Genomic DNA, 19,934 nt, shown 5'->3' on the forward strand with positions numbered 1-19,934 from the left:
GCAGGCATTGTCTGAGTCGCGACTACAGCGCCTGCCATTCATTCACCTCGCTCGTCTCTCTGCCTCGCCTCTCAAGCCCTCCTTCAGCCGCCATCACACATCCACAACGACCTGCATCTAGTCATCGACCCCCGAAGCAGCGCACTGCCGCACCGTTGCGCGCACCGACCAGGGGCACCGACTGGGCCCGCATCGTCCGCGCGTACAATTGGGCAGGCCAGCCGCTCCCGCCAACGACGAGCTCCCTTGCGCGCGTGTCAGGTCCAGGCCTCACTCGTCCTCCCCCCCCGGGCGCCTCTCCCTCCCTCGTCCCGCAGCGCCCGTCAAGATCCTCCTCGTCCGTCCTTGTCAGAGAGACATGCAGTGACGGCCGGCCACGATGGAGCGATCAAAACCTCAGGCCTTTCAGTCGACGTACGCGCCGCGGCTGCGCGCCTACAACAACTCCCTCCTGACGCCAGTGCTGCCGAGTGCGCCGTCGGGCCCCATCTCGAGGACCACCAAGCGCGGCACCACCATCATCAACTACGCCGAGGATGGCTACGACGACCTCGAGGACGATAGCGACGACCCTCGACGCCGGCCAACGGGCCTGCGCAGCCTGCGCAAGGAGGACTCGGCCGCGCGCGAGTCCTTGCTCGACCGCGCCGGCAAGGAGACCAAGGAGCCCGTCGACGTCCAGGGCATCTGGCGGGACTGGATGGGCAAGCACCGCTTCGTCAAGAGTGACCAGCAAAACGCCGCCCAGGCTAGCCTGCCGCTGACCCTCATCCCCATCCGTATCGACCTCGACGTCCCCCAGTTCATCCCCGCCGCGCCCTTCCCCCCGCCGAACCCAAACGCCGTCGACATGTCCATGCCGCAGTACCGCCAGGGCGAGCTGACGGTCCCCTACAAGCTGCGCGACATCTTCTGCTGGAACCTGCACGAGACCCTCATCACCACGGATCAGTTTGCTCAGACTCTAGCCCAGGACCTCGACCTGCCCAACCGCGCCGGCGCCGTTGCCGAGATCTCTCGGCAGATCCGCACTCAGCTCGAGGAGTACGCCGGCGTCGCCTTGCACCCTCTGTTCCACACGGAACAGCAAGCCCCTGCGCCGCCTCCGCCCGCGCAAGCGCAGACTGGCGCCGCAGCTACGCCCGCCGCCGCCGCCACCGCCCCGACCAACGGCATCACAGTGAGCACGCCGAGGGCCAGCGCCGTGCTCAAGTCGAGGGAAGACTCGCCCATGTCTCTGGCCAGGGGCCTGTCGAGGCCCGATACGCCGGCGCAGACCGGAGGACCGGCAACGCCGACTTCTGCACCGAACGTTACGGCTGAGGCTACCCCGATCCTACCCGATTCCGACAACTACAACCCCGATGACACGTATCGTTGCATCGTCAACCTCAACCTAAACCTGGCATCCATGCTCTACACGGACAAGTTCGAGTGGTCTCTCCTCCACCCCCCTGGCACGGCCGAAGCGTTTGCCAAGGTGACGTGCGCCGACTTGGGGCTCACTGGCGAATGGATCCCGGCCATGACCCATGCCATCTACGAGGCCGTCCTACGCCTCAAGAAGGAGGCCTGCGAGGCCGGCGGTCTGGTTGGCGGCTGGGGCGGCGCGCAGCAGGATCTGCCCAACGACTCTGCCAATGGCGCTGAGTCTGGCTGGAGATACGACCCCGATCACCTCGCTGACGACTGGGAGCCTAAGGTTGAGATCCTCAGCAAGGAGGAGATGGAGAAGCGCGAGGGCGACCGCGAGCGCCAGGTTCGTCGTCTGCGCCGCGAGACAGCACGCTTCAGCTCCACAGCCGGCATGCTCGGCGGCACGCCCTTTGGCGCGCCCGCCATCGACTTCGAAGAGGAGCGCATGGGCCGGGGCGAGCGCTCCAAGAAGAAGCGCCGCTTCCGCAGCCTCAGCCCCCTCGGTCGCGGAGGCACGCCTGGCGGTCGCGGCACGCCAGACGTCGGCGGCTACGGCGGCGGCGGCGCCCTGACCGACGCCGAGAGGACGTCGTGGCGATGCTCGCACTGCCGCATCTGGGGGACCAGTGTCTGGGCCGTCCGTGACGGTCCCTCCGGCTCCAAGGTCAGTTTTCTTCTTTCCCCGTCTCCGGACCCCATGAGACTTTTGCGCTTTCTCCCCTGCGCTGCCTCCCCCGCGTGCACACGACTAACAAGCGCCCTCGACAGACCCTTTGCGCCAACTGCGGCTACCTCTACGAGCGCGACCGCAGGCTCCCCAGGCAGACCAAGAATCTGCACCTGGCAGACATCCGGGCTGCTTAATGAAAACTTTCTTGGTCGGAGGAAACGGTCAAAAAATTGCAAAAAAGGAAGCAAACAAGGAAGCACGGGCGTGTCTTCCTGCAACTGGGGAGATGAGCGGCACGACACCCGGTGAGCGCTTCATGTGACCCTCCCACTACTCCTCCAGTAAGGAGCACGGGGACGGGAGAGCCGGTCAAAGGCAGAGAGAGGGTTTGTGTATGTGTGTGAGAGACGGAAAGAAGGGTCGAGGGGGCGTAGGCGGATTTGTTCGGGCGAATTTCGGCGTCTCAGGATGGAGGGCATGTCATGTCATGGTTCGATTTCTTTCGTTGATGTCCTTTCTTCCCCTGCTTTTGTCTTTTTTTTCTTCCTTTTTCGTTTTCATTTTCTCCCTCCCCCCTTTTTGTAGTTGTGCTTCCTCGCCTGCATGCACTGCCGTGCACTTTTTGCCGAGTTGCACAATGTCTGTAAAATAGCACCCCGGAAGGGTTCGGCAAGGGAAAGGGGAAAGGGAAAGGTGTGTGTGTGTGTGTGTGTGTGGTAGGGAGGAGTGGCGGCATGGGTTAGTTCGGTAGGCCGGATGGAGTCCTATAAAGTAGACGGTCTGGTTGGTGAAGCAAACAAAAAGTATCGTCGTAAACATGCGGCGCGACTTTCTTTCTCTGCTGGCAGTCATGACGGACAGCTCGAAGCGACCAGGAAGCGGACTTGGCATTAGAAAAAGGTAACAGTGCTGTGAAGAGGGAACACTTGTGTTGCTCAATGGTGATGATGGGGGCGGGGGGGGGGGCTAGCAGACTTCATGTCGCCGCCGCCGCCTGACCTGGTCTGATCTCCGAAGCACACCACACGGGCAACATCGCTAGCGACTGTCCAAACGCACCGCCGTTCAATCTACATCTATCAGGAATGGGTATATTTACTGACCAGCCTGTCCGGCATGCCGTGTCCAAACGCCGTCGCGGCCATGCACACACGCCGCCGCCGCCACCACCATCACCACCACCACCACCATCACAACACCGACAACCGTGCCTGGGCCTCTCCAACGCTGTGCGTACCAGTCCCTCAGCGAGGTGCTCCTCCGCCCTGCGTCATCTGCGACGGATCGATACCGGCCCACCTCATGTCAATCATCTGACCCTGCATCTGCGGGGCCATGGCTTGGTGCATCTGGTACTGAACAGGATGCTGCTGTGCCGCCCTCTGCATCCGCTGTCTTTTTCGTAGACGCTCCAGAGTCTGGCCGACACTCTCCTCGACGTGCCTCTTCAACCCTTCCGCGTCCATCCAGCGCGTGCCGTATATGCCTAGCGTCTGAGGGATCCGCTCAAGACACCAAATACTTCTTTTGAGGTTTTCGCCCGCTGCATCGCCCTGCGGCAGGTGGCGACGGGGTATCGGAGGAGCAGGAGCAGAGCCTGGCAACGTTGCTGGAGGGGCAATCAGGACCCCAGATAGCACCAGGTCCTCCGCATCATTGAGGACCGCAATGAACTGGTTCGCCATGAAATAAACCTTCCAGGCGTCCAGATACGTATAGAACGCCTGACTCAGCCCGGCATGTGCTGTGTCGTACATGCTGTCGAGGTAGGCCAGGGAATACTCAAAGATGAGCTTTCGTGCATAGTTGCTCAGGTCCGGTGCTCTGGAGGACGGAGCGATGCAGTAGACATAGCTGTACCAGAGCTCCTGCTCGAACATGCGTCGCGTGCCCATCGAAAGGGTGCTGGGCAGCTTCTCACCCCAGTCCCTCATGTCCAAGCATATCTGCCAGACAAACGCCAACGGGTGGGCAAATGGCGGCGCTCTTGATTGGTAGAGTTCCTGGTACCAGTATGACTGTGCGCGGCGAAGCTGAAACAAGAGTTGAGCCTGGTCCGCTGACTGCGGGCCCGACATGGGCCCCGAGAGCGACTCTTTGCGTGGTGCGTCTCTGGTGCCTGGCAGTTGAACATTGACGGACTCATCGGTGAAAGAGAAGGTTCGGGTCTGAGCCATGCTGATGACGCTGCGGTTGCGGTGGTCAGCGCCGCGCCATATAGAGGGCAAAAGAAGTCCACTCACCGATCCAACGCATAAGTGCAGTAGAAGATCTTGCGTCTCATGTCCAAGGCGGACTTGTCCGACACCGACGACGATGGCGGATCTTGGTGAAGGCCCACGTCAACGACTGCGCGCGTGGTGAAGCCAATGAGATGCCAGCTGTCGAAGTGGGCTGGATCCAACAAGGAATAGATGGTAAGCAGCAGTAGTGATTGGATCTGCGTGATGTACCCGGGCGTGAGCGCCTTGTCGGCGTGGCTCAAGGCCTTGGAGACGAAATCAATGCCCTGGCGATAGTAGTCGTCGTTGATTTTTTGGCTTTGGACTGTCGCACCGATGGCAAGCACCATGTACAAGAGCCAGAAATCCGAATCCTTGACGACCCGGTGGTCTTGTTGATACACATCGTCGAGGATGGTCCACAAAGCCGTTTCTGAGAAGCATGGGAAAAGGGCGTAGACACTCCGCATAAACGCCTGGACCAGGTCCAGGGCTACCTGTCTGGGGGGCAAGTTGGGTTTCCTAGGCTCGGGAATATCGTCGTTGGTTGTCGCAGCCAAAACGAGCCTCGCAAAAGTAATGTTGCCGGCTGACGGCTCGAAGTCTCGTGTCACGGCATCAACAGACCTATGGCGAGTCAGAGTCAGCATGCTACGGTGTGGCAGCTTCGTTAACAGTCATGGCTGACGCACAAAGATCCAAAGTCTGAAACAATGGAGTTGACGTCGTGGTTCTCACGGTTCTTGGCAGCCTTGCGATGAATGGCCGCCCTGATGGTGGCAAGCGAGTCCCTCCTGTCGACTTCGGGTACGGTTGACGCGTCCGGATCATGCTGAGCAACCGAGGCCTTGCGCGACTTGGCGTACTGCAGGCGTCTTTCGAGCTTTTCGATGCGCAGCTCAAGTGCGGCGACATAGCTTGCGACGGGCGTTAGTCGGCTAGGCTCATCAAGGTGTGCGAAGTCGACGGTGGGCCTACCTCCGTTCCTTGCCTCTAGCAAACTGATCGTTGGCTGCAGAGCATTCGCTCTGGCGGCCTGCCTTTTCACAGGCAGTGCAAGCAGGCAATTTGCCGTCACACTAGCGGGATAGCGGTCAGCAACGCAACGGCTCGCGCACAGGGAGGAAGCGCCGAGGATGCGACGACGGCTTTGGCTTCTCGCACCTTGACCTTGGCGAGACGACCTAATGGCAAGAATGTCAGGGCGCGTGCACGGCGGACGGGGGCGGTTGCCTGGGACTCACATCGCGAGCAAGCTGAGACGGGCCGCGAGACCCTGAGAAGGGGATTCCGCGAGAAGCTGGTGCGGGGCATGGCGCCGCTCGCGCTTGATGGAGGGGCTTCCGTGATGGTGATGTCGTCGTCGGGCGCAGCGTGTGTCGAGGCGAGTTGCTGCGTTTGCGCGGAGTGACAAACTGCGCGCCTTGCAACAGGTCGGCAAAGGTTGGTGACGGAGCTGCCGAAATGCGTCGCAAATGTATGATGTGCAGCGAGCGGCAACGACGCGGTGATGATGCGCTTGCTGGGCTGGAGCCGACGCACGCCAGCTGGCAGCGGATGGAGACTGGATTCGGGAGTCGAGGCAACTGGAGCCACGCTGGGTGGACCAACCAGACGAACCGACGGGCTGGGGAATGATGATGACCAGGGAGCTTAATCACGCTCCGACATACAGCCTTGGGGTTTGTCGCCTGGCAAACGACATCTCAGGGCGGCTGCAGAGGAAGGAAAAGAGGAAGGGGGGGGGGGGGGTTGATTGACGAGCGTGGTGGTGGTGGAGGTGGAGGTGCATGACGGTGGTGCAGCGGGTGCAGCGGGTCGAGGCTCGACTCGCTCGGGATGGCGCTGGGGTACCTTGTCGCACGTTAGCTCCGTACTACCGTAGGTACCTTGGTGGAGGCACTCGGGACGAGGCTGGCGCTGCTGCCGGCTTCTAACCTACAAGTACCTGGGCTTATTGTGAGGTACCCTAGGTACTTGGGCTGTGGCAGAGCCGGCTAGCGACAGCGGGTGAGCGCAGCCACCAGAGCACCAGACCTCCCGCTTCCCTGCCCTGCGCAACCCTCACTGAAGCTTTAGGAGAGACGCTTGGCGGAGCGCGGGCTCCCAGGGCCGGGAAGCCGGCCAGGGCACTATCAAACCCCCCCCGTCAACCAACTATCTACGAAATACATCTATGGAGAAGGGTAGAGGCTTCAATCGTCCTCGAAGACACCTCAGGCTTGGCAATGCATGATGTGTCCATTCGTTCCGCCAGCCTCTTCTTGGCCGCGCGGATGGGGTCGGGTCCCTGCGATCCAGGCAGGCCACCCACCCCCCACTCACTGCCTCCCAGCTGCGATGCTTCTCTGCAGCTCGGGCTGCCGGATGGGGCAACCAGGCAAGTTGGCGTCGGCACGAGACGAGGCGAGGCGAGGCGCGGCTGACATGGCTCGGACACGGCCGCCGCCAGCGTTCGGTCCCGGGACAGACACAGAAGTTGCGTCAGCCCGTCTCCAAAACACATGTTTGGCCCGTCACGGCCATTTTGCTACATGCACTTCGTACTTCGTACGTGCGCAACCTCGGGATGCCCTGAGCTCGAGCGCTCCTGGAGCCGGGACACCGGGACGCGGCAGGGGTGTCGGATATGCGCATTTGACAGCAGGGCTCGCTGGCGCCAGCTACGGCTTCTCCGATCCCGTAGCAGCCAACAACTGCTGTACATACGTGTTGTGCTGCTGAGTCGGATCAGATCAGGGCTTGTTGGACGTGCCCGTGCGTGCGTGCTTCGACGACGAGCGTGGAAGCGAGGCGAGACCATCAGTCAGCGCAAGTTGGGCCATGGCCGATGACAACAGAGCGCGGTGGCTTTGACGCCTTGGCCCTACCTATGACGGGACGACGCCACGACGAGGCTGGAGGCCGCGCTCTGCTCTTTAAAATAGGGTTTCCGACTAGGAAGCCTCAACCCACTCACACGACGCCGGGCCTGTTGACGCTTCGAAGGAGGCAGGTGGCCCCGAATGGCCCAAATGGCCCGATGGCTACGGGGCTCCTGCCATCCGGTGACTAATCGGAATCATTGATTTGCTTGACATATTAGGTAGGAAGGAACCACTGATCGGCTATTTACTATAATGGTTATTGCTTGCGCGGCGTGACGGACACTTGGTCCCTGGGGAAGGCACCAGCCTCCCAAGACGAAGGGAGGCGAGGACAAAGCATCACGCAAGGCGCGAGTCCTTCCCACGGCCGACCTGAAAGGTGATGGATCATATTGGTATTAGTACTTTGTAGATAGATACCTAGTACCTTGCCTCCTTGACCTTGAGACGCAAGTAAGGTCTTACTTAGTACCTGTATGCCCCAGCCAAGGCAGGCAAGGTAAGGTACCTTAGCTACCTACCTACTACCTACCAGCAGTGCTTTGGGGCATCCGATGCCTTGGACACCACGTCGTACTATTTTGCTTTGCGGCTACCAACCTGCCATTGCTCCTCGTCCGAGTATCACGCTGCATCCTCCACCACGGATGGGGCGCCGTGCCACCCGGTGAAGGCGACGCAGGAGCATGCATGCCCAAAGCTTACGTTGTTTACAAGTCATGCTGCATGGGGTACCGTGCCGCCCGCCTGAGTCGATTTTCTCGGCCACCTTGCTAGCTGTATTCGAACGTCCTGGCTTGGAAACGCGATGCTGGCGAGGGAAGAAGACTCACGGAGACGTCCGTCGGACAGGCCGCCGCCGCCGCCGCCGCCGCTCGGGATAGAGCTCGTTTCTGCTGGTTGGCATCGGACGGCTCTCGCATCCATCCCGTCCTTGCACTCGCCCACAGCCCATGCTGTAGGCACGCCGCACGTCTGCCCCAGTGCGTGTGTGAGGTGACAAGCACGAACATGTTTTTTTTTATTTTTTTTAGTATGGCAGAGGAATACCTCAACAAGCCGTACTCTCAAACAGCACCTCGGTCATAAAAGTCGGGCTCTCGCTTACGAGGAACGCAAGCATTGCTCATCCGGGCCACGAAGCTACAGGCACCTACGTATAGCTTGGGACAGAGGGTGCTCATGACCGCCAACAGGCCGAGTACCTAATATAAGTATTGCCGGACGCGCGGACGCCGCCCGCCGTGTGGACGGTGGCCCGCCCTGTCCATCTCTGAGGAAGCGCGCGCCACAGACCCGCAAGCCACTGATCTCCAACGCTCCACACGGCCAGCCCTCTTTCGCCTGTAGGTACTAATAACCTTAGCACATGCTGACGCGCCTAACAAGAGACGAGGACCCCGGCCTGCCAGCCTGGCGGCCCAGCCTAGGTGCCTGCGTGCCGCCTTCGGGGCTGCTGGTCCATGCCGCTGCTCCAGCGCTTCCGGGCTCCGCTGGGTTGTGGGAATCTGGCGCTTGACCTGCTGCCCCTCAGGCGGTTGGGCACTCACTGAGGTGGAGAATGGAAGCGCTGAAGATGGGTGGGGAGGCTCTCTGGCAGCAGACGCAGGGAGGGTCGCTCTGGCTCACTCGAGGTCACCTCATCAGCGCGCTCGCTCCATGCACAGTGGGCTCGACTGCCCCCTCCCCTCCCCTGAGTGGCTCTCATTGTCACCTCAGGCTGTGCCTCTCTCGGGAGGGTTCCATGACACACAGCCCTGCGCATCGCAGACTGCTGTTTGTTGTACGTAGGCGACGCGCGGTGGTGACTGAGGCGAGGCGGGCCTCGTGGTGATCAAGCTGCACTCGAGTTGCTACTATGGCACACCACTGCAGCAGGTACTAAGGCAGCGAGGTCCATTGATCATCAGGGGCGGCTGCGCTGCAATCATCACTACTTGTACCTGGCAGTAGGTACTAACGTAGTTAGTAGGCACTCTCGCCCGCCCTACTAATGTACGGAAGGTAGGTACTTACTTGCCTATGTTACTTATGAGACAGACAGGCGCCGCTGACTGTTGCTTCTTCTCCTTCGCGCAGCAGCTCGCGCGCACCCTGGCTCCCTTCGCACCCCGGCTCCCTTCGCACCCCCAATCGACCGACCACCCCCACCCCGCCCGCCCGTCCCCGTCTCACCAACATCCCACTTGTACGACGACCGGCCGTCCGTCCGCGATTTCGTCTCCTCCACAAAACGGCCAAAGCATTCGAGCAGACCCGACGACTGCTCTTCCACCACAGCGGATTCAAGTCCTGCCTCGACATAGCCCATATGAATACTGCCGCCTACGCGCGCTCCCTCTTGAAGTCCGTCTGTCCTGCGCTCCCGCTGCGGGTCTGAACTCTGAACCTTGGACTTCCGCTCGCACGCCCGATCGCCCCCTTCGCCTCGCCTCCGCCGCTGTGCGCCTGACCGATCGACCAGCGAGTGACAAAGTCTTGCCCATTTCGGCACGGTTCGCGCATCGGACGTCGTGGCTGGGAAACGAGCTATAGAGCCACAATCTCAGCCTGACTCCTCGGCGCCAGCGCCGTCTCGATAAAGAGCCTCGACGGCGTCCTCGTCATCCTGCGCTCGCTTGCGCCGTTCCGCCCGCTGACCTCCATCGAGCCTGCGCCCCATGACTGCCGATAGCTCGCCATACTGTCCTTGACCGCGTCTATCGACCGACTTGTCGACCCCTGCCGAGCCCTGATCAGGGCCGCGCACGCAGCACCACGGGCTGTCTTCCCGGCGAGACTTGCTCATGGATCCGGCGCACATCTTTCGCCAGGGCCCAGCCGGGGTCTTCCCGCAGCAGAACATGGCTTACATTCCGCAGCGCTCGCCCTCGTCTCGGGATGAGCTTTCCGACGATGACGGCTCCGGCCAACGCGTGGCTCATACCCTCACTGCCTGCTGTCGTTGCCGCCAGGTAATGGTCCCCGCTCCGCCCTTCAACCGTGCGCGCCGCGCTCACAGCCGCTCAGAGGAAGACACGATGCGATCCCACGCTGCCTCGCTGCCTTCCCTGCGAGAGATCCGGGTCCACTTGCGAGTACCTTGACACCGCAAAGGGCAAAAAGATCAACCGCTACTATGTCATCAAACTGCAGGACCGCGTGAGGGCCCTCGAGGCCGAGCTTGCCCAGTACACCGATGATGCGAACGACTACCCGCGCACCAATGAAGACATTGTCCGTCCTGGTGGCATGATACGCCTCAAGGCCAGCGACGAAACCCCGCGGTATCTCGGTCCCAGTAGCGGAATAGCCATGTCTCGCCTCCTTATGGAGGAGGCCAAGCGCTACACCGACTCGCAGCGCATCTCTGACCTCATCCCTGAGGTGCGGGCGAGGAGTCAGGCGCGGATGCAGTCCATCCAAATGTCCGACCCCGGCAGCGACAGGAAGAGGAGTTATCCCATGGTCAGCGACCACCCGGCCGAGGGTCTCCCGAAGCGCGGGACGGTCGACAAGCTGGTCGAGGTTTACAAACAAAAGTGTGAGTCTGCATGCACGCCCGCGCCTCGCGCCTCGTTTGCTCATAAGTCATGGTAGCACAATTGTTTTGGCCGGTCCTACACGAAAAGGACTTTGACCAAGATCTCGAGGACGTCTACAACGGCGACACCGATCCCTTTAAAAACTTCACCGTGCGCATTGTCGTCGCCATTAGCATGCAGAAGCTGGATTTGCAGTATGCTGGCTTGGCAGATAGCTACTACTTGGCCGCTATGCAGTATGCCGAGGCCGTCATACGCCCCAGGGACTTGAAGACCCTGCAGTGCCTCATCCTGATCGGCCAGTACTCCCTGCAGACACCTACGAGAACGCCTGTGTATTACGTGGTTGGGTTTGCGACGCGCATATGCCAGCAGGAGATGATGATGGATGAAAACCCAATCAACGCCAGCGAGCTGGATCCGAAGACAATTGACATGCGTCGCCGCCTCGGCTGGATTGTCGCCACCATGGAGTTTGGTCTCGCCTATCACATGGGCCGGCCAAGTGGCTTTGCGAGAGGCGACGACCGCATGGACGCCAAGTTCTTCGCCGATGTCGAGGACGAAAACATCACCCCCCACGGCATCCTGCCGGGCCCGCCGAGTGAACGCAAGCTCATCGCCATCCACATTTACAGGGCGCGCGCCCTCCAGGCCGAGATCAAGAGAATCTTGTATGAGAAGAAGCGGCCAGAGTCCAAGACCGACATGCATGTTTGGTATACCAACATGGAGCGCCAGTTGCAGGAGTGGCTCGAGGCGGCGCCGACGAATCCCCCGTGGTTTAAGCCCTGGTAGGCGACAATGTTTCCTCCGCCAGCTGTCATGCTACTGTCTACTGACCATGTCCACAGGTTCACCGGATTTTACCACCAGATGCGAATCGTCATGTACAGGCCGTCGCCGCAGGTACCCAAGCCCTTGCCTCAGAGCGCCAATGTTTGTTTTGAGAGTTCGGCCTATGTCCTCAAGCAGTCCCAAAAGCAGCTTGAAGGTGGCAATGTCTCCATCACGTGGCTGTTTCTGCTCAGCCTCAACGCCGCCCTCAACGCCATCCTCTGGTCGACGTCATATCCCGAGGTGCGGGCACAGCATCCCAAAGAGGAGGTCGAGGCCATCGTCGAAATGTCCCTTGAATGCCTGGACAAATGTGTTGGACGCTGGCCCGGCACGGCCTACACATCCGAGCTCTACGGCATCATCTCCAAGGCGTGCTTGCAGAGCTACGACCTGCGCGACGCCGACAACCAACAGCCCGTCTTCTCCTTCGCCAGCCCGCCTTCGGTCGCTGATCGGCACGCCTCTCCCGAAAACTACGCCAAATCGGCCAATGCGCCTTACCGGGATGCGCCGCAGTTCAGTCTCGTCTTCGACTCGCCGCCAGAGTCCATGAACACGTATACCTTCGACCCCAACTTCCCACCCCACCCCACCTTCCGGTCCAATTCCATATTCCGCAATCCTGCCAGCGGCGACTCCAATGGCCGGAGGTTCTCGTACTTCCCACCCGATTCCACGCATTCCGGCGATGCTGCCTTGGATGACATGAGTGCCTCCGGCATCAACCCCAGCCAGGGGGTGACGCCGGACCATGCCTCGAACCAGCTCCCGACGCCGCCCGAGTCGATCCCGGCAGGCACAGTGCCATCTACGACGCCAAGTGCCGCCCTGTCGTCACCCGGCATGCCGCAGGTCGCTCAGAGCGGCGTGCCCGACGTTGGCGGGGACACCGGCGTCTTGTCTGTGCAGACGAATATGTCGCCGCCTCCAAAGTACATGGCTCAGCAGCAGCATCAGCCCATGTCCGACTTTTCGGGTCCTCGTGCCCATAACCAGCCGCCGCCGCCGCAGGTCGCGCCCCAGCAAAAGCCCCTGCCGGCCAACGCCAGCCCAGCCGACTGGTTCTCACCGCCGGCGCCCTTCATCTCGCCCTACAACTTTGGCCCAATGAGCGGCGGTTTCTTCAACGACGCCATGCCCAACAGCTTCGCCGAGAGCGCCGGCACCGGACTGGGCCTGCAGGCAATGGGCGTGGGGTTCGACACCATGAGCCCCTTCTCGTTTGTGCCGCCCGGCCGGCAAGGGAGCCTGACGCAGTCGCAGCAAATTGAGCTCATGAACACGCTCGAGACGGAGGGCATGGGCGATATCGACGCCTTCCTCAGTCCCAGCGCTGGCATGGCGGACACGCGGTGGTATTGAAACTGACGTCCACGCCGGGGTTTGACGGCGGGGCCTCGAGAAATAGATTTTGATTTTTGGAACTGGGTTCGTTTTCGCAAGTTGGATTTCGGAGGCGTTTTTGGGGACTCGGAGCCTCCAGGGGTAAACCACCTAACCACAGCGGACTATACGTACACGTCGTGAGCAAGGAGCAAATGCGGGAAATACCATTATGCGGGTAGGGCGCTGCTGTTGCGCACTACATCGTCGTCGTTACCCTTAGTACTTGGCGTTTACTCAACCTTGTAATGTTGATGTACATCACACCTCACAGAGACTTTCTGTCTCTGATTTGGCCATGGCCATGGGTCCCCGGCCTTTTGATGCTGTCTCAAGTTTATTCATCTATTCAGTTCACTCGTCTATGCTTTGTTGTGAAAATAGCCACTCGCACCTCCCTCGGCTATTCGCCAGAAGCCACTTGGCCTCTGGTGATGCTGTAGATCCCGCTGTGTAGGACGAAGCCGTCACGTAATCATCGACGGCGCTTCTTTCAGGCCCGTTTATGTTGGGCTCTCCCGCTGGTCGTGGGCAATAAACAAGTTGGCCGACTCGCTGTTCCGCTCCAGCATGTCGGGCACCGTGTCCTGCCGTCAAAGGCAAGCACATTTCAGGCCTTCTCGCCAGCGGAGTCCAAGTACAGCGCCGCGAGGTTGCCGGCAGCCTCGCCAACCTTACCGGCGTTTCCACTGCCGCCGCCGTCGTCGTCGGCGCTACCCTCGCCCTTGTCTTGGCGGCTCGGAATCTTTCTCGCGCGTCTCTTGCGTCGTACGCCGGGGATGAAGGGGACTTCCTGGATCCACCATCTAACCGCGGTGGCGCGAGCAGACACGATGGTAGCGCCATCCCAACCTCCATCACCTGGGTCCAGCTCTACCGGCTGCGACGTCGTGGTCACCGAGTTTGGGCAAAACGGGTCGCTGCAGCTGTCATGATGTGCGCACTCACTTGCGCCGTCGTTGTGGTCGAGCGAGGCTTCGAGAGCCGCTTGACATGCTGTGGCAGACGGCTCTGCCTTGTCCTGTGCCGGCGTGGCTTTCGTCAACGTAGCGGCAGCAGCAGACGCCGTGGCACGATCGGGGGTCTTTGCTGAGCGCGTCGAGCGAGGGCCATGTCCGGGGAGCGGCGCAGGCTCGCAGAGGAACTGCCACTTTGCGCCGAGCCCGAGCCAGTCACCGCCTCGGCGAATCATGTCTTCCCAGTCGGTTCGTGCCGACGATTTGGCGGCATGAAAGATCGGATAACCATCGAAAAGTCTCACCAGACGCGCAACCATGTAGGCGTGGCGCCTGATCTCTGCCACGGACGTCTGGGCGAGGCAGTGGCAGAACAGCAACGAATGCAGAGCCTCGCTAAGCAGGGGGTGATAAGTCACACTTTCGCACGTATCTCCTTTGGGAATATGGTGCTTCCGTTGCTTCAGCGTCTCTGAGGATGGGAACTCGGGCAACTCGGTCGGCGGCGATGGTGAGAAGAGATCGGCCAGCGTGTAGACCTTGTGCGGCGTGGCTGGCCCATTGGACACGCTTGATCGAGGCTTGCGCACACCTTTTGCGGCAAGAAGCATTCGGTCATTGTAGTCTTTGCTCAGTGTGACGGGCATGGTGGGACTGTAGTCGAAATTCTTGAGAAAGAGCATGATATCACGCAGCGCTTGTTTCGCCAACGCCTTGACCTCTCGGAATTTATCAAGTGCGGCGCTCTCGAGGTCGTTAGTTCTTGGGAGAAGCTCGGTTTCTCGCTCGTTTGGCTGAATCGAACTAGCCTGGGTGGTTGCCTCATCTGAATGTGGAGGATAACGAAGTTCGGCTTCTTTCTCGTGGGGGCGGCAAGCGTCAGTCTTCTGGACAGTCTCTTTCGAGTCCAGAGGCTGTCCCAGTGCCTTGAGCACGTGCTCACATGCATCGAGGAGCAGGACGGCGCCGCGGTGGAAGATAAGCTGGCCGTCAAGACCGCTTGGTCGTTCGTCCTCGGCGAGCTCGACAAAACCTCTGCCATGAGGGTTTTGATGTGCTTTCGAAGTATCATAACTTGAGCCATGGGACTCTCCACGATACTTGGACAAGGACATGGCGCGGGTGAGATCGGCGGCGACGTCAGCCAAGTCGCCCCTGGCACCTTTGAGTGCCGCCAGGGTACGCAGGAGCTCGGGCCGCTCTGACTCTATTTCAAGGATCTCCTCGAGCACGCGGAAACCCTCCGTCCCGGCGGTCAGATCGCGGGAGATGATCTTATCGTGAAAAAAGTGTACAAATTTGGCGTCGGAGTTGCGGGGGTTGTCTTGGAGAACCAAGCCCGCAAGATCGTCGAGTGATGTGGTGCCCTGCATGGTGACTATGCAGGCGGCGATGTCATCCAGGCGATAGGCGCGGGCAAGCTTCTGGACAGCCAACTCTCGCATACGGAGTCTCCTCTCGCGGCTCATTCTCATGCCGTGACCAGGCTTCGGTGGAGCGGCGCTCCTCAGGGACGACATGGAGCGAAGACCGCTGACGCTGTTGACGCTGGACAGGGTGGACGAGGCCGTGTCGCTCGCAGCCCTGACGGCCAGGTCGGTCGCCTCTTCGACGCTCCTGCGGATCTTGACGAGGTCGAAGAGCATGGCGGGATCGAGGGGACGCGGCCGCGGAGTGTTGTAGTTGACCAAGGCCGCCACCTCGAGCACGTCAACAGAAACCGCAGTCCAGGAGCCATAGTATGCGGAAAAGTTTCTCCAAGACCTGCAGTGAATACGCATCGAGTCAGCCCTGCGCACTGTGTGAAAGGAATTGTGCGCGATACGCCGGACAAAGTCGTACTTGTTGCGTGGAGCAGACGGTGGCAGAGCCGTGGACGATGACAGAGGAGAAGCAGACGACGCCGGTGCAGACGGATATGCGGCGTGTTTGTCGGCTCCATGGTGAGAAGGATCTGTCTCTGGCGCGGGAGTAGGCTGCTTCGAAGGTAAACAGAGGTCCGTCTGAGGCAGAGGCTCATCTTCGACAGGCTGCGCGGGCGCCTTATTGGCGCGCTTCTTCTTCTTGGCCATGATTCTTTCGGACAGAAGATGAATCAGATAGCTTCAGAGCCCATCAGGAGAAGAAGGGAGAGACGCAAACGCTGATGCAGGGCCGTGGCAAATGGTGATTCTTCGGACCGGGTAGTAGGCCGGCAACGAGACGACGAGGCGTTGGGGAGCGATGGAAACGATGGTATCGTCAAACGAGGTAAGAAACGCAGACGGCTAAGATATGAAGAGATTAGGCGGCAACGATGATTTTGGGTATGCTGGATGGTGTGGCCGATAGCTCCTAGGGGCAAAAGAACTGTGCGGTGAATGAAGGAGGGAAAAGGCTCGAAATGCACTGAGAGTCGCGGGAGAATGGTGGGCGTTTTAGTGGAAGGTCGCAGAAGGGACGGTTCCATACAGCTGGCTGACAGCTGGCTGGGCGGTCAACCAGCTGGGAGCAATTGCCTGTAGGTAGGTTAGTAGTATTGAGAGACGCCCATCTGCCGGACAGTGCCTTGCTTGGTGCGACCAACTGAGGTTTCTGGACCAATCAGAAAATGGGGCTGCCTGAACACTGCACGCGCTTTATTGACAGCGTCGGGAAGCTCTGGGAGAATCGTCTGGACAGTCGACGGCTTGCTCCGGATCGGCGACGTCTTCAGACTGGGGCACACAAGGCGTCAGGTGAAGCTGGCAACTGGTGCCAGTGCCATTCCTAGTACTGCGACATCTTTGAGCGTTCATCCACCAGGATGGCTCGCATTGTGAAATTCGCAACACCGCAAGCAGCCACATATACACTCTGTCACTATTTATGCAGTCACGTCTGGCTGCCTCGCGATGTCTTCGATTCGTTCGTCATATTAATTATTTATCTTCATCAAGGCTCTCGCCATCAAAATTAACCAAAAACATGAAGCTGAATATGTCCCGTCGAATAAGACACGTCCGCGGAAGGGCTCCAGGGCGGGCAACCGGAGCTTATGACACGCCGACCATGCCTCCTTACAGCGCAAAGAAGGCCGCCGCGGCGGCAACCACCATGAGCGGTAGCGATACGCTCGAGAGAGCGGCGGCAGCAATGGGCACAACGGTGCTCGTGGGCGGGACCCCAGTGGTCGTCGGCAGTCCGGCACTCCCGGTACGCGAGACTGTGCTCGTGGGAGCGCTGGTCGGGGCCTGGGTCGGATACTTGGTCGTAGTATTCGTTCCGTTTCCGGGCACCTTGACGAAGCTGGCGCAGCTGATGCGCGTCGTGTTGCCAAAGTGCAGCACAAACGACCTGTTGCCGAAGAAGGAGCCCTCGCCCTCCTTGAGCGAGCTGAACTTGTCCACGTACTCGGCTCGGAACGGGTCCGCCGTGATCTTGCCGTGCTTGCCGCTCAGGTCGCCAACCTGGCACTTCTCAGGGGTCGCGGCATCGCATGGCGGCTTCTCGCCACGGATGTAGGGGTCTAGGTGAGCCAGTGTCTTGGTGCAGTTGCCGTCCGAGGGCACGGGGTCGACGTGGATGTGGTACGCTGGGTCACGGTCAGCAAGGCTCCAGCATGCATGCGTCCGCTTCCACACAATTCGGCCTCGTCAAGGATGGCATAGGACCTGAGGATAGATAGGGTGGTCTCGTTGACTTACGGAAAGGGCCGCCAGACTTGGGCAGGTTGGAAAATTCAACCGTAAATTTAACGCCGACGCCGTCGGCCGGGGTCTCGGCGACGACGACGCCCTTGACATTACCGACCAGATCGTCCACGTGAAAGAAAGTAGCGTTGGGGAGCACGGCCTTGTAGGCGACGCCGGCAGGGTTTCCATTTATGACGGGTGCATCCTGGGTAGCTTGCGCAGCGGCAACGGCCGCGTACACGACTGCAGTTGCAATACCAGAGGCGCGCATTTTGAGGGCGGATGAGAATCTGAGGAGGTGGCGAGGCGGGAGCAGGTCCAGTTGATGACGGGGGGGCGGGAACTTGGCGACTTATACCAAAGAGGCGAGAGCCAGATGTTGCGAAAACAATGAGAGAACCGGCAACGGATTTTCCTGGTTCGGTCGCGAGGGAGCTGGTCAATGAGGAAATGGCGTGAGATGGGATGGCGCAGGCAGGGAGTAGAAATAGGAAGTTGATCGTCGCGCGGGCAGGTTCTCGTCGCAGCGAGCCAGTCAATCACGCAAGGGCAGCGACAGTGACGCAAAGACTGGTTCACTGAGCGGCTGAGCAAACAAACACAACACAGCAGCAGCAGTAGTCTGACGTGACGTGGTGGTCGCACAAATCAATTTCCCCAGCGGGAGGAGGAGATGAGACGCGTGGCGGGCAAGAATGACGGAACGAAGGGAAGGGAGGCACTGACTGGGCGGACCATGAGGAGGGATGAGGGGTGCGCAGCCTGTTGTTGATATAAGATGGGGAACCACCAGCGAGCAGATCGAGCTCCAAACTGCAAGGTAGGCAGGCCGACTGGCTGGCTGGCTGTCACCTCAGCTTGTCACCTCACTGATAAAGGAAGGGACCAGCGCAACGAACGGGCCAACAGCCGGCCAACCGTCATTGCGGACGGGATGGGACGGGGAGCGTCATCCCAGATTCCCAGGGACACAGGCTCGCCCATCGCCAATCGACCAGCCAGGAACGCCAGTGTTGTTTCAAACGGCACCCACCCACAGTGAGGGCGGGGCCATCCCTCGGTAGCTGCGAATCCGGGACCGGCCCCGACGGGACTGCCTTTGCTAGAGAGGCTTGGCTTTGTTTAGTGTCCCGAGCTCGCTCTTCGCACATTGCGCAGGGGGCTGGCGCTGGCGCTGGCGCAGGGACTGAGGCTTAACGGTAGCGGCACGATCGGGTCCTGGCGGCAGTGTCACGGTTGCACCGCTGGCATCTGCTGCTGCGCCAAGTGGGAATGCCATCGCCAAATGCTCATCATGCGCTGCCGTCAGCGCCCACCGGCCCGCACACGACAGACAGGAATAGCCTCGCTGACAAGTAACTAGCAGTGCCTTGTCAGAAATACGGTCTGGCCGTAAGCATGACTAGTATTACTACTGCGATGCACCGTCCTCGCAATAACCTGCTATAAATATTGCCCACTGCATCCCAGCGACCGCAAATAGGCCCAAGAGTCCACAACCACCTACCTAACAGGCTACCACTGGCTGTCGGTCGCTTGCCGCCGACGGGTAGCCTACATACCGCGGGCTGTGCAGCGCTTAGGACGGACACAGCAACCACCGACTTTGGATGCATGCTGCGGCGGCATGGCTGATTCATGCGCGACTGACTTCTGTCAATTCGCACAGAAGCAACTGCGTTATGATGAGCCTATGGGGGCCGCTCGGCAGCGCGTGCCGTGGCCATCAAGTGTCGAAACGCGCCGTCAACGAATCCGACATTGACCGGGTCAGGTTGGGCCAATCTCCCGTCCTGGCATCCAATGCCACGGCTTCGGCGGATGAACCATTGCCTTCAAAGGGCAGAGCGCAAGGCTGATGGAGGGTTGCCATCACCATGTGCTGTTTCGTTTCGCGTCTCACAATCGTCCTCGGGGGTGTTCGAGCCCAAGCGCCGCAGACTCAGGCTACCCCCGCTGTGCAGACTCGGGGCCTTGTTGGCACGGGCCCGGTCCGCCGTCCGTTCCGGTCGTTGCCAATCCTTTTTATCACAGGCACTCGTACAATAAGACGAAACAGAGACGACAAAGAGAGAGAGGGAGAGAGAGAGAGCGCGCGCACGACAGCGAGATAGAGGGCGGCAAACCGCTTCCGTAGCGTTCTGCTGGCGTGTTTCGGGGACTCGTGTGCCATGAGGCTGTGCGACTCTTCGCGCATTGTGGCCGGCGAGACAGCAAAGGCCGCAGCCGCTCTGTCGAGGAGTCGGATGGCAAAATGCCCGGGTCGGGCCCTTTCTGTGACTGTGAGGATATAGAGAGGAGGGCCGAATCATAGTGTGCCACTTTACCTCGTTCTTCGTACATGTGCATCTATCGTGTCAGCCGAAACGAGCACAGGAGTCGGCGAAGCATCAACCGGCTCGC

General features: G+C 60.2%; 5 protein-coding genes across 6 annotated transcripts; 2 read left to right on the top strand and 3 right to left on the bottom strand.

Moving 5' to 3' along the window:
- Window positions 1–15: 15 nt before the first annotated feature.
- SFH1 (Chromatin structure remodeling complex protein sfh1) lies at window positions 16–3,038 on the top strand. Its single transcript, XM_047982449.1, has 2 exons — window positions 16–2,080; window positions 2,185–3,038. The coding sequence occupies exons 1-2, from the start codon at window positions 380–382 to the stop codon at window positions 2,278–2,280; spliced, it is 1,797 nt and encodes a 598-aa protein (XP_047838414.1). The 5' UTR covers window positions 16–379; the 3' UTR covers window positions 2,281–3,038.
- Window positions 3,039–3,133: 95 nt separating this feature from the next.
- JDV02_001512 (uncharacterized protein) lies at window positions 3,134–6,055 on the bottom strand. Its single transcript, XM_047982450.1, has 6 exons — window positions 5,553–6,055; window positions 5,473–5,492; window positions 5,287–5,387; window positions 5,001–5,225; window positions 4,330–4,935; window positions 3,134–4,273 (listed from the first exon to the last, which is right to left on the bottom strand). The coding sequence occupies exons 1-6, from the start codon at window positions 5,620–5,622 to the stop codon at window positions 3,331–3,333; spliced, it is 1,965 nt and encodes a 654-aa protein (XP_047838415.1). The 5' UTR covers window positions 5,623–6,055; the 3' UTR covers window positions 3,134–3,330.
- Window positions 6,056–8,455: 2,400 nt separating this feature from the next.
- On the top strand, window positions 8,456–13,470 carry JDV02_001513 (uncharacterized protein). 2 transcript variants are annotated; one of them, XM_047982451.1, is made up of 6 exons: window positions 8,456–8,521; window positions 8,572–9,179; window positions 9,255–10,129; window positions 10,185–10,698; window positions 10,755–11,493; window positions 11,554–13,470. In XM_047982451.1, the coding sequence occupies exons 3-6, from the start codon at window positions 9,962–9,964 to the stop codon at window positions 12,899–12,901; spliced, it is 2,769 nt and encodes a 922-aa protein (XP_047838416.1). In that variant the 5' UTR covers window positions 8,456–8,521; window positions 8,572–9,179; window positions 9,255–9,961; the 3' UTR covers window positions 12,902–13,470. The 2 variants fall into 2 exon arrangements, with proteins under 2 accessions (XP_047838416.1, XP_047838417.1); XM_047982452.1 differs by having other exon boundaries at window positions 9,255–10,698; window positions 11,554–13,279.
- JDV02_001514 (uncharacterized protein) lies at window positions 13,266–15,950 on the bottom strand (the record flags this gene model as incomplete). Its single annotated transcript, XM_047982453.1, has 2 exons — window positions 13,266–15,642; window positions 15,721–15,950. The coding sequence occupies 2 exons, from the start codon at window positions 15,948–15,950 to the stop codon at window positions 13,533–13,535; spliced, it is 2,340 nt and encodes a 779-aa protein (XP_047838418.1). The 3' UTR covers window positions 13,266–13,532.
- An 803-nt stretch (window positions 15,951–16,753) lies between these two features.
- Window positions 16,754–18,457, bottom strand: SOD4 (Superoxide dismutase). The gene is made up of 2 exons (XM_047982454.1): window positions 17,544–18,457; window positions 16,754–17,431 (listed from the first exon to the last, which is right to left on the bottom strand). The coding sequence occupies exons 1-2, from the start codon at window positions 17,800–17,802 to the stop codon at window positions 16,917–16,919; spliced, it is 774 nt and encodes a 257-aa protein (XP_047838419.1). The 5' UTR covers window positions 17,803–18,457; the 3' UTR covers window positions 16,754–16,916.
- Between the last annotated feature and the right edge of the window lie 1,477 nt (window positions 18,458–19,934).

Source organism: Purpureocillium takamizusanense, chromosome 1 (genome assembly GCF_022605165.1).
Source record: "Purpureocillium takamizusanense chromosome 1, complete sequence".
Lineage (NCBI taxonomy): Eukaryota > Fungi > Ascomycota > Sordariomycetes > Hypocreales > Ophiocordycipitaceae > Purpureocillium > Purpureocillium takamizusanense.

Bases quoted from the DNA above. Each gene is read 5' to 3' on its own strand.
- JDV02_001513 (XM_047982451.1), top strand. From the start codon at position 9,962: ATGGATCCGGCGCACATCTTTCGCCAGGGCCCAGCCGGGGTCTTCCCG. The intron at 10,699-10,754 runs GTGAGTCTGCAT...AAGTCATGGTAG, and splicing joins CGAGGTTTACAAACAAAAGT to CACAATTGTTTTGGCCGGTC. The intron at 11,494-11,553 runs GTAGGCGACAAT...CCATGTCCACAG, and splicing joins CCCCCGTGGTTTAAGCCCTG to GTTCACCGGATTTTACCACC.
- JDV02_001512 (XM_047982450.1), bottom strand. From the start codon at position 5,622: ATGCCCCGCACCAGCTTCTCGCGGAATCCCCTTCTCAGGGTCTCGCGG. The intron at 5,493-5,552 runs GTGAGTCCCAGG...TCTTGCCATTAG, and splicing joins CGTCTCAGCTTGCTCGCGAT to GTCGTCTCGCCAAGGTCAAG. The intron at 4,274-4,329 runs GTGAGTGGACTT...CCGCAACCGCAG, and splicing joins TGCACTTATGCGTTGGATCG to CGTCATCAGCATGGCTCAGA.
- SOD4 (XM_047982454.1), bottom strand. From the start codon at position 17,802: ATGCGCGCCTCTGGTATTGCAACTGCAGTCGTGTACGCGGCCGTTGCC. The intron at 17,432-17,543 runs GTAAGTCAACGA...ACCGTGACCCAG, and splicing joins CAAGTCTGGCGGCCCTTTCC to CGTACCACATCCACGTCGAC.
- SFH1 (XM_047982449.1), top strand. From the start codon at position 380: ATGGAGCGATCAAAACCTCAGGCCTTTCAGTCGACGTACGCGCCGCGG. The intron at 2,081-2,184 runs GTCAGTTTTCTT...CGCCCTCGACAG, and splicing joins ACGGTCCCTCCGGCTCCAAG to ACCCTTTGCGCCAACTGCGG.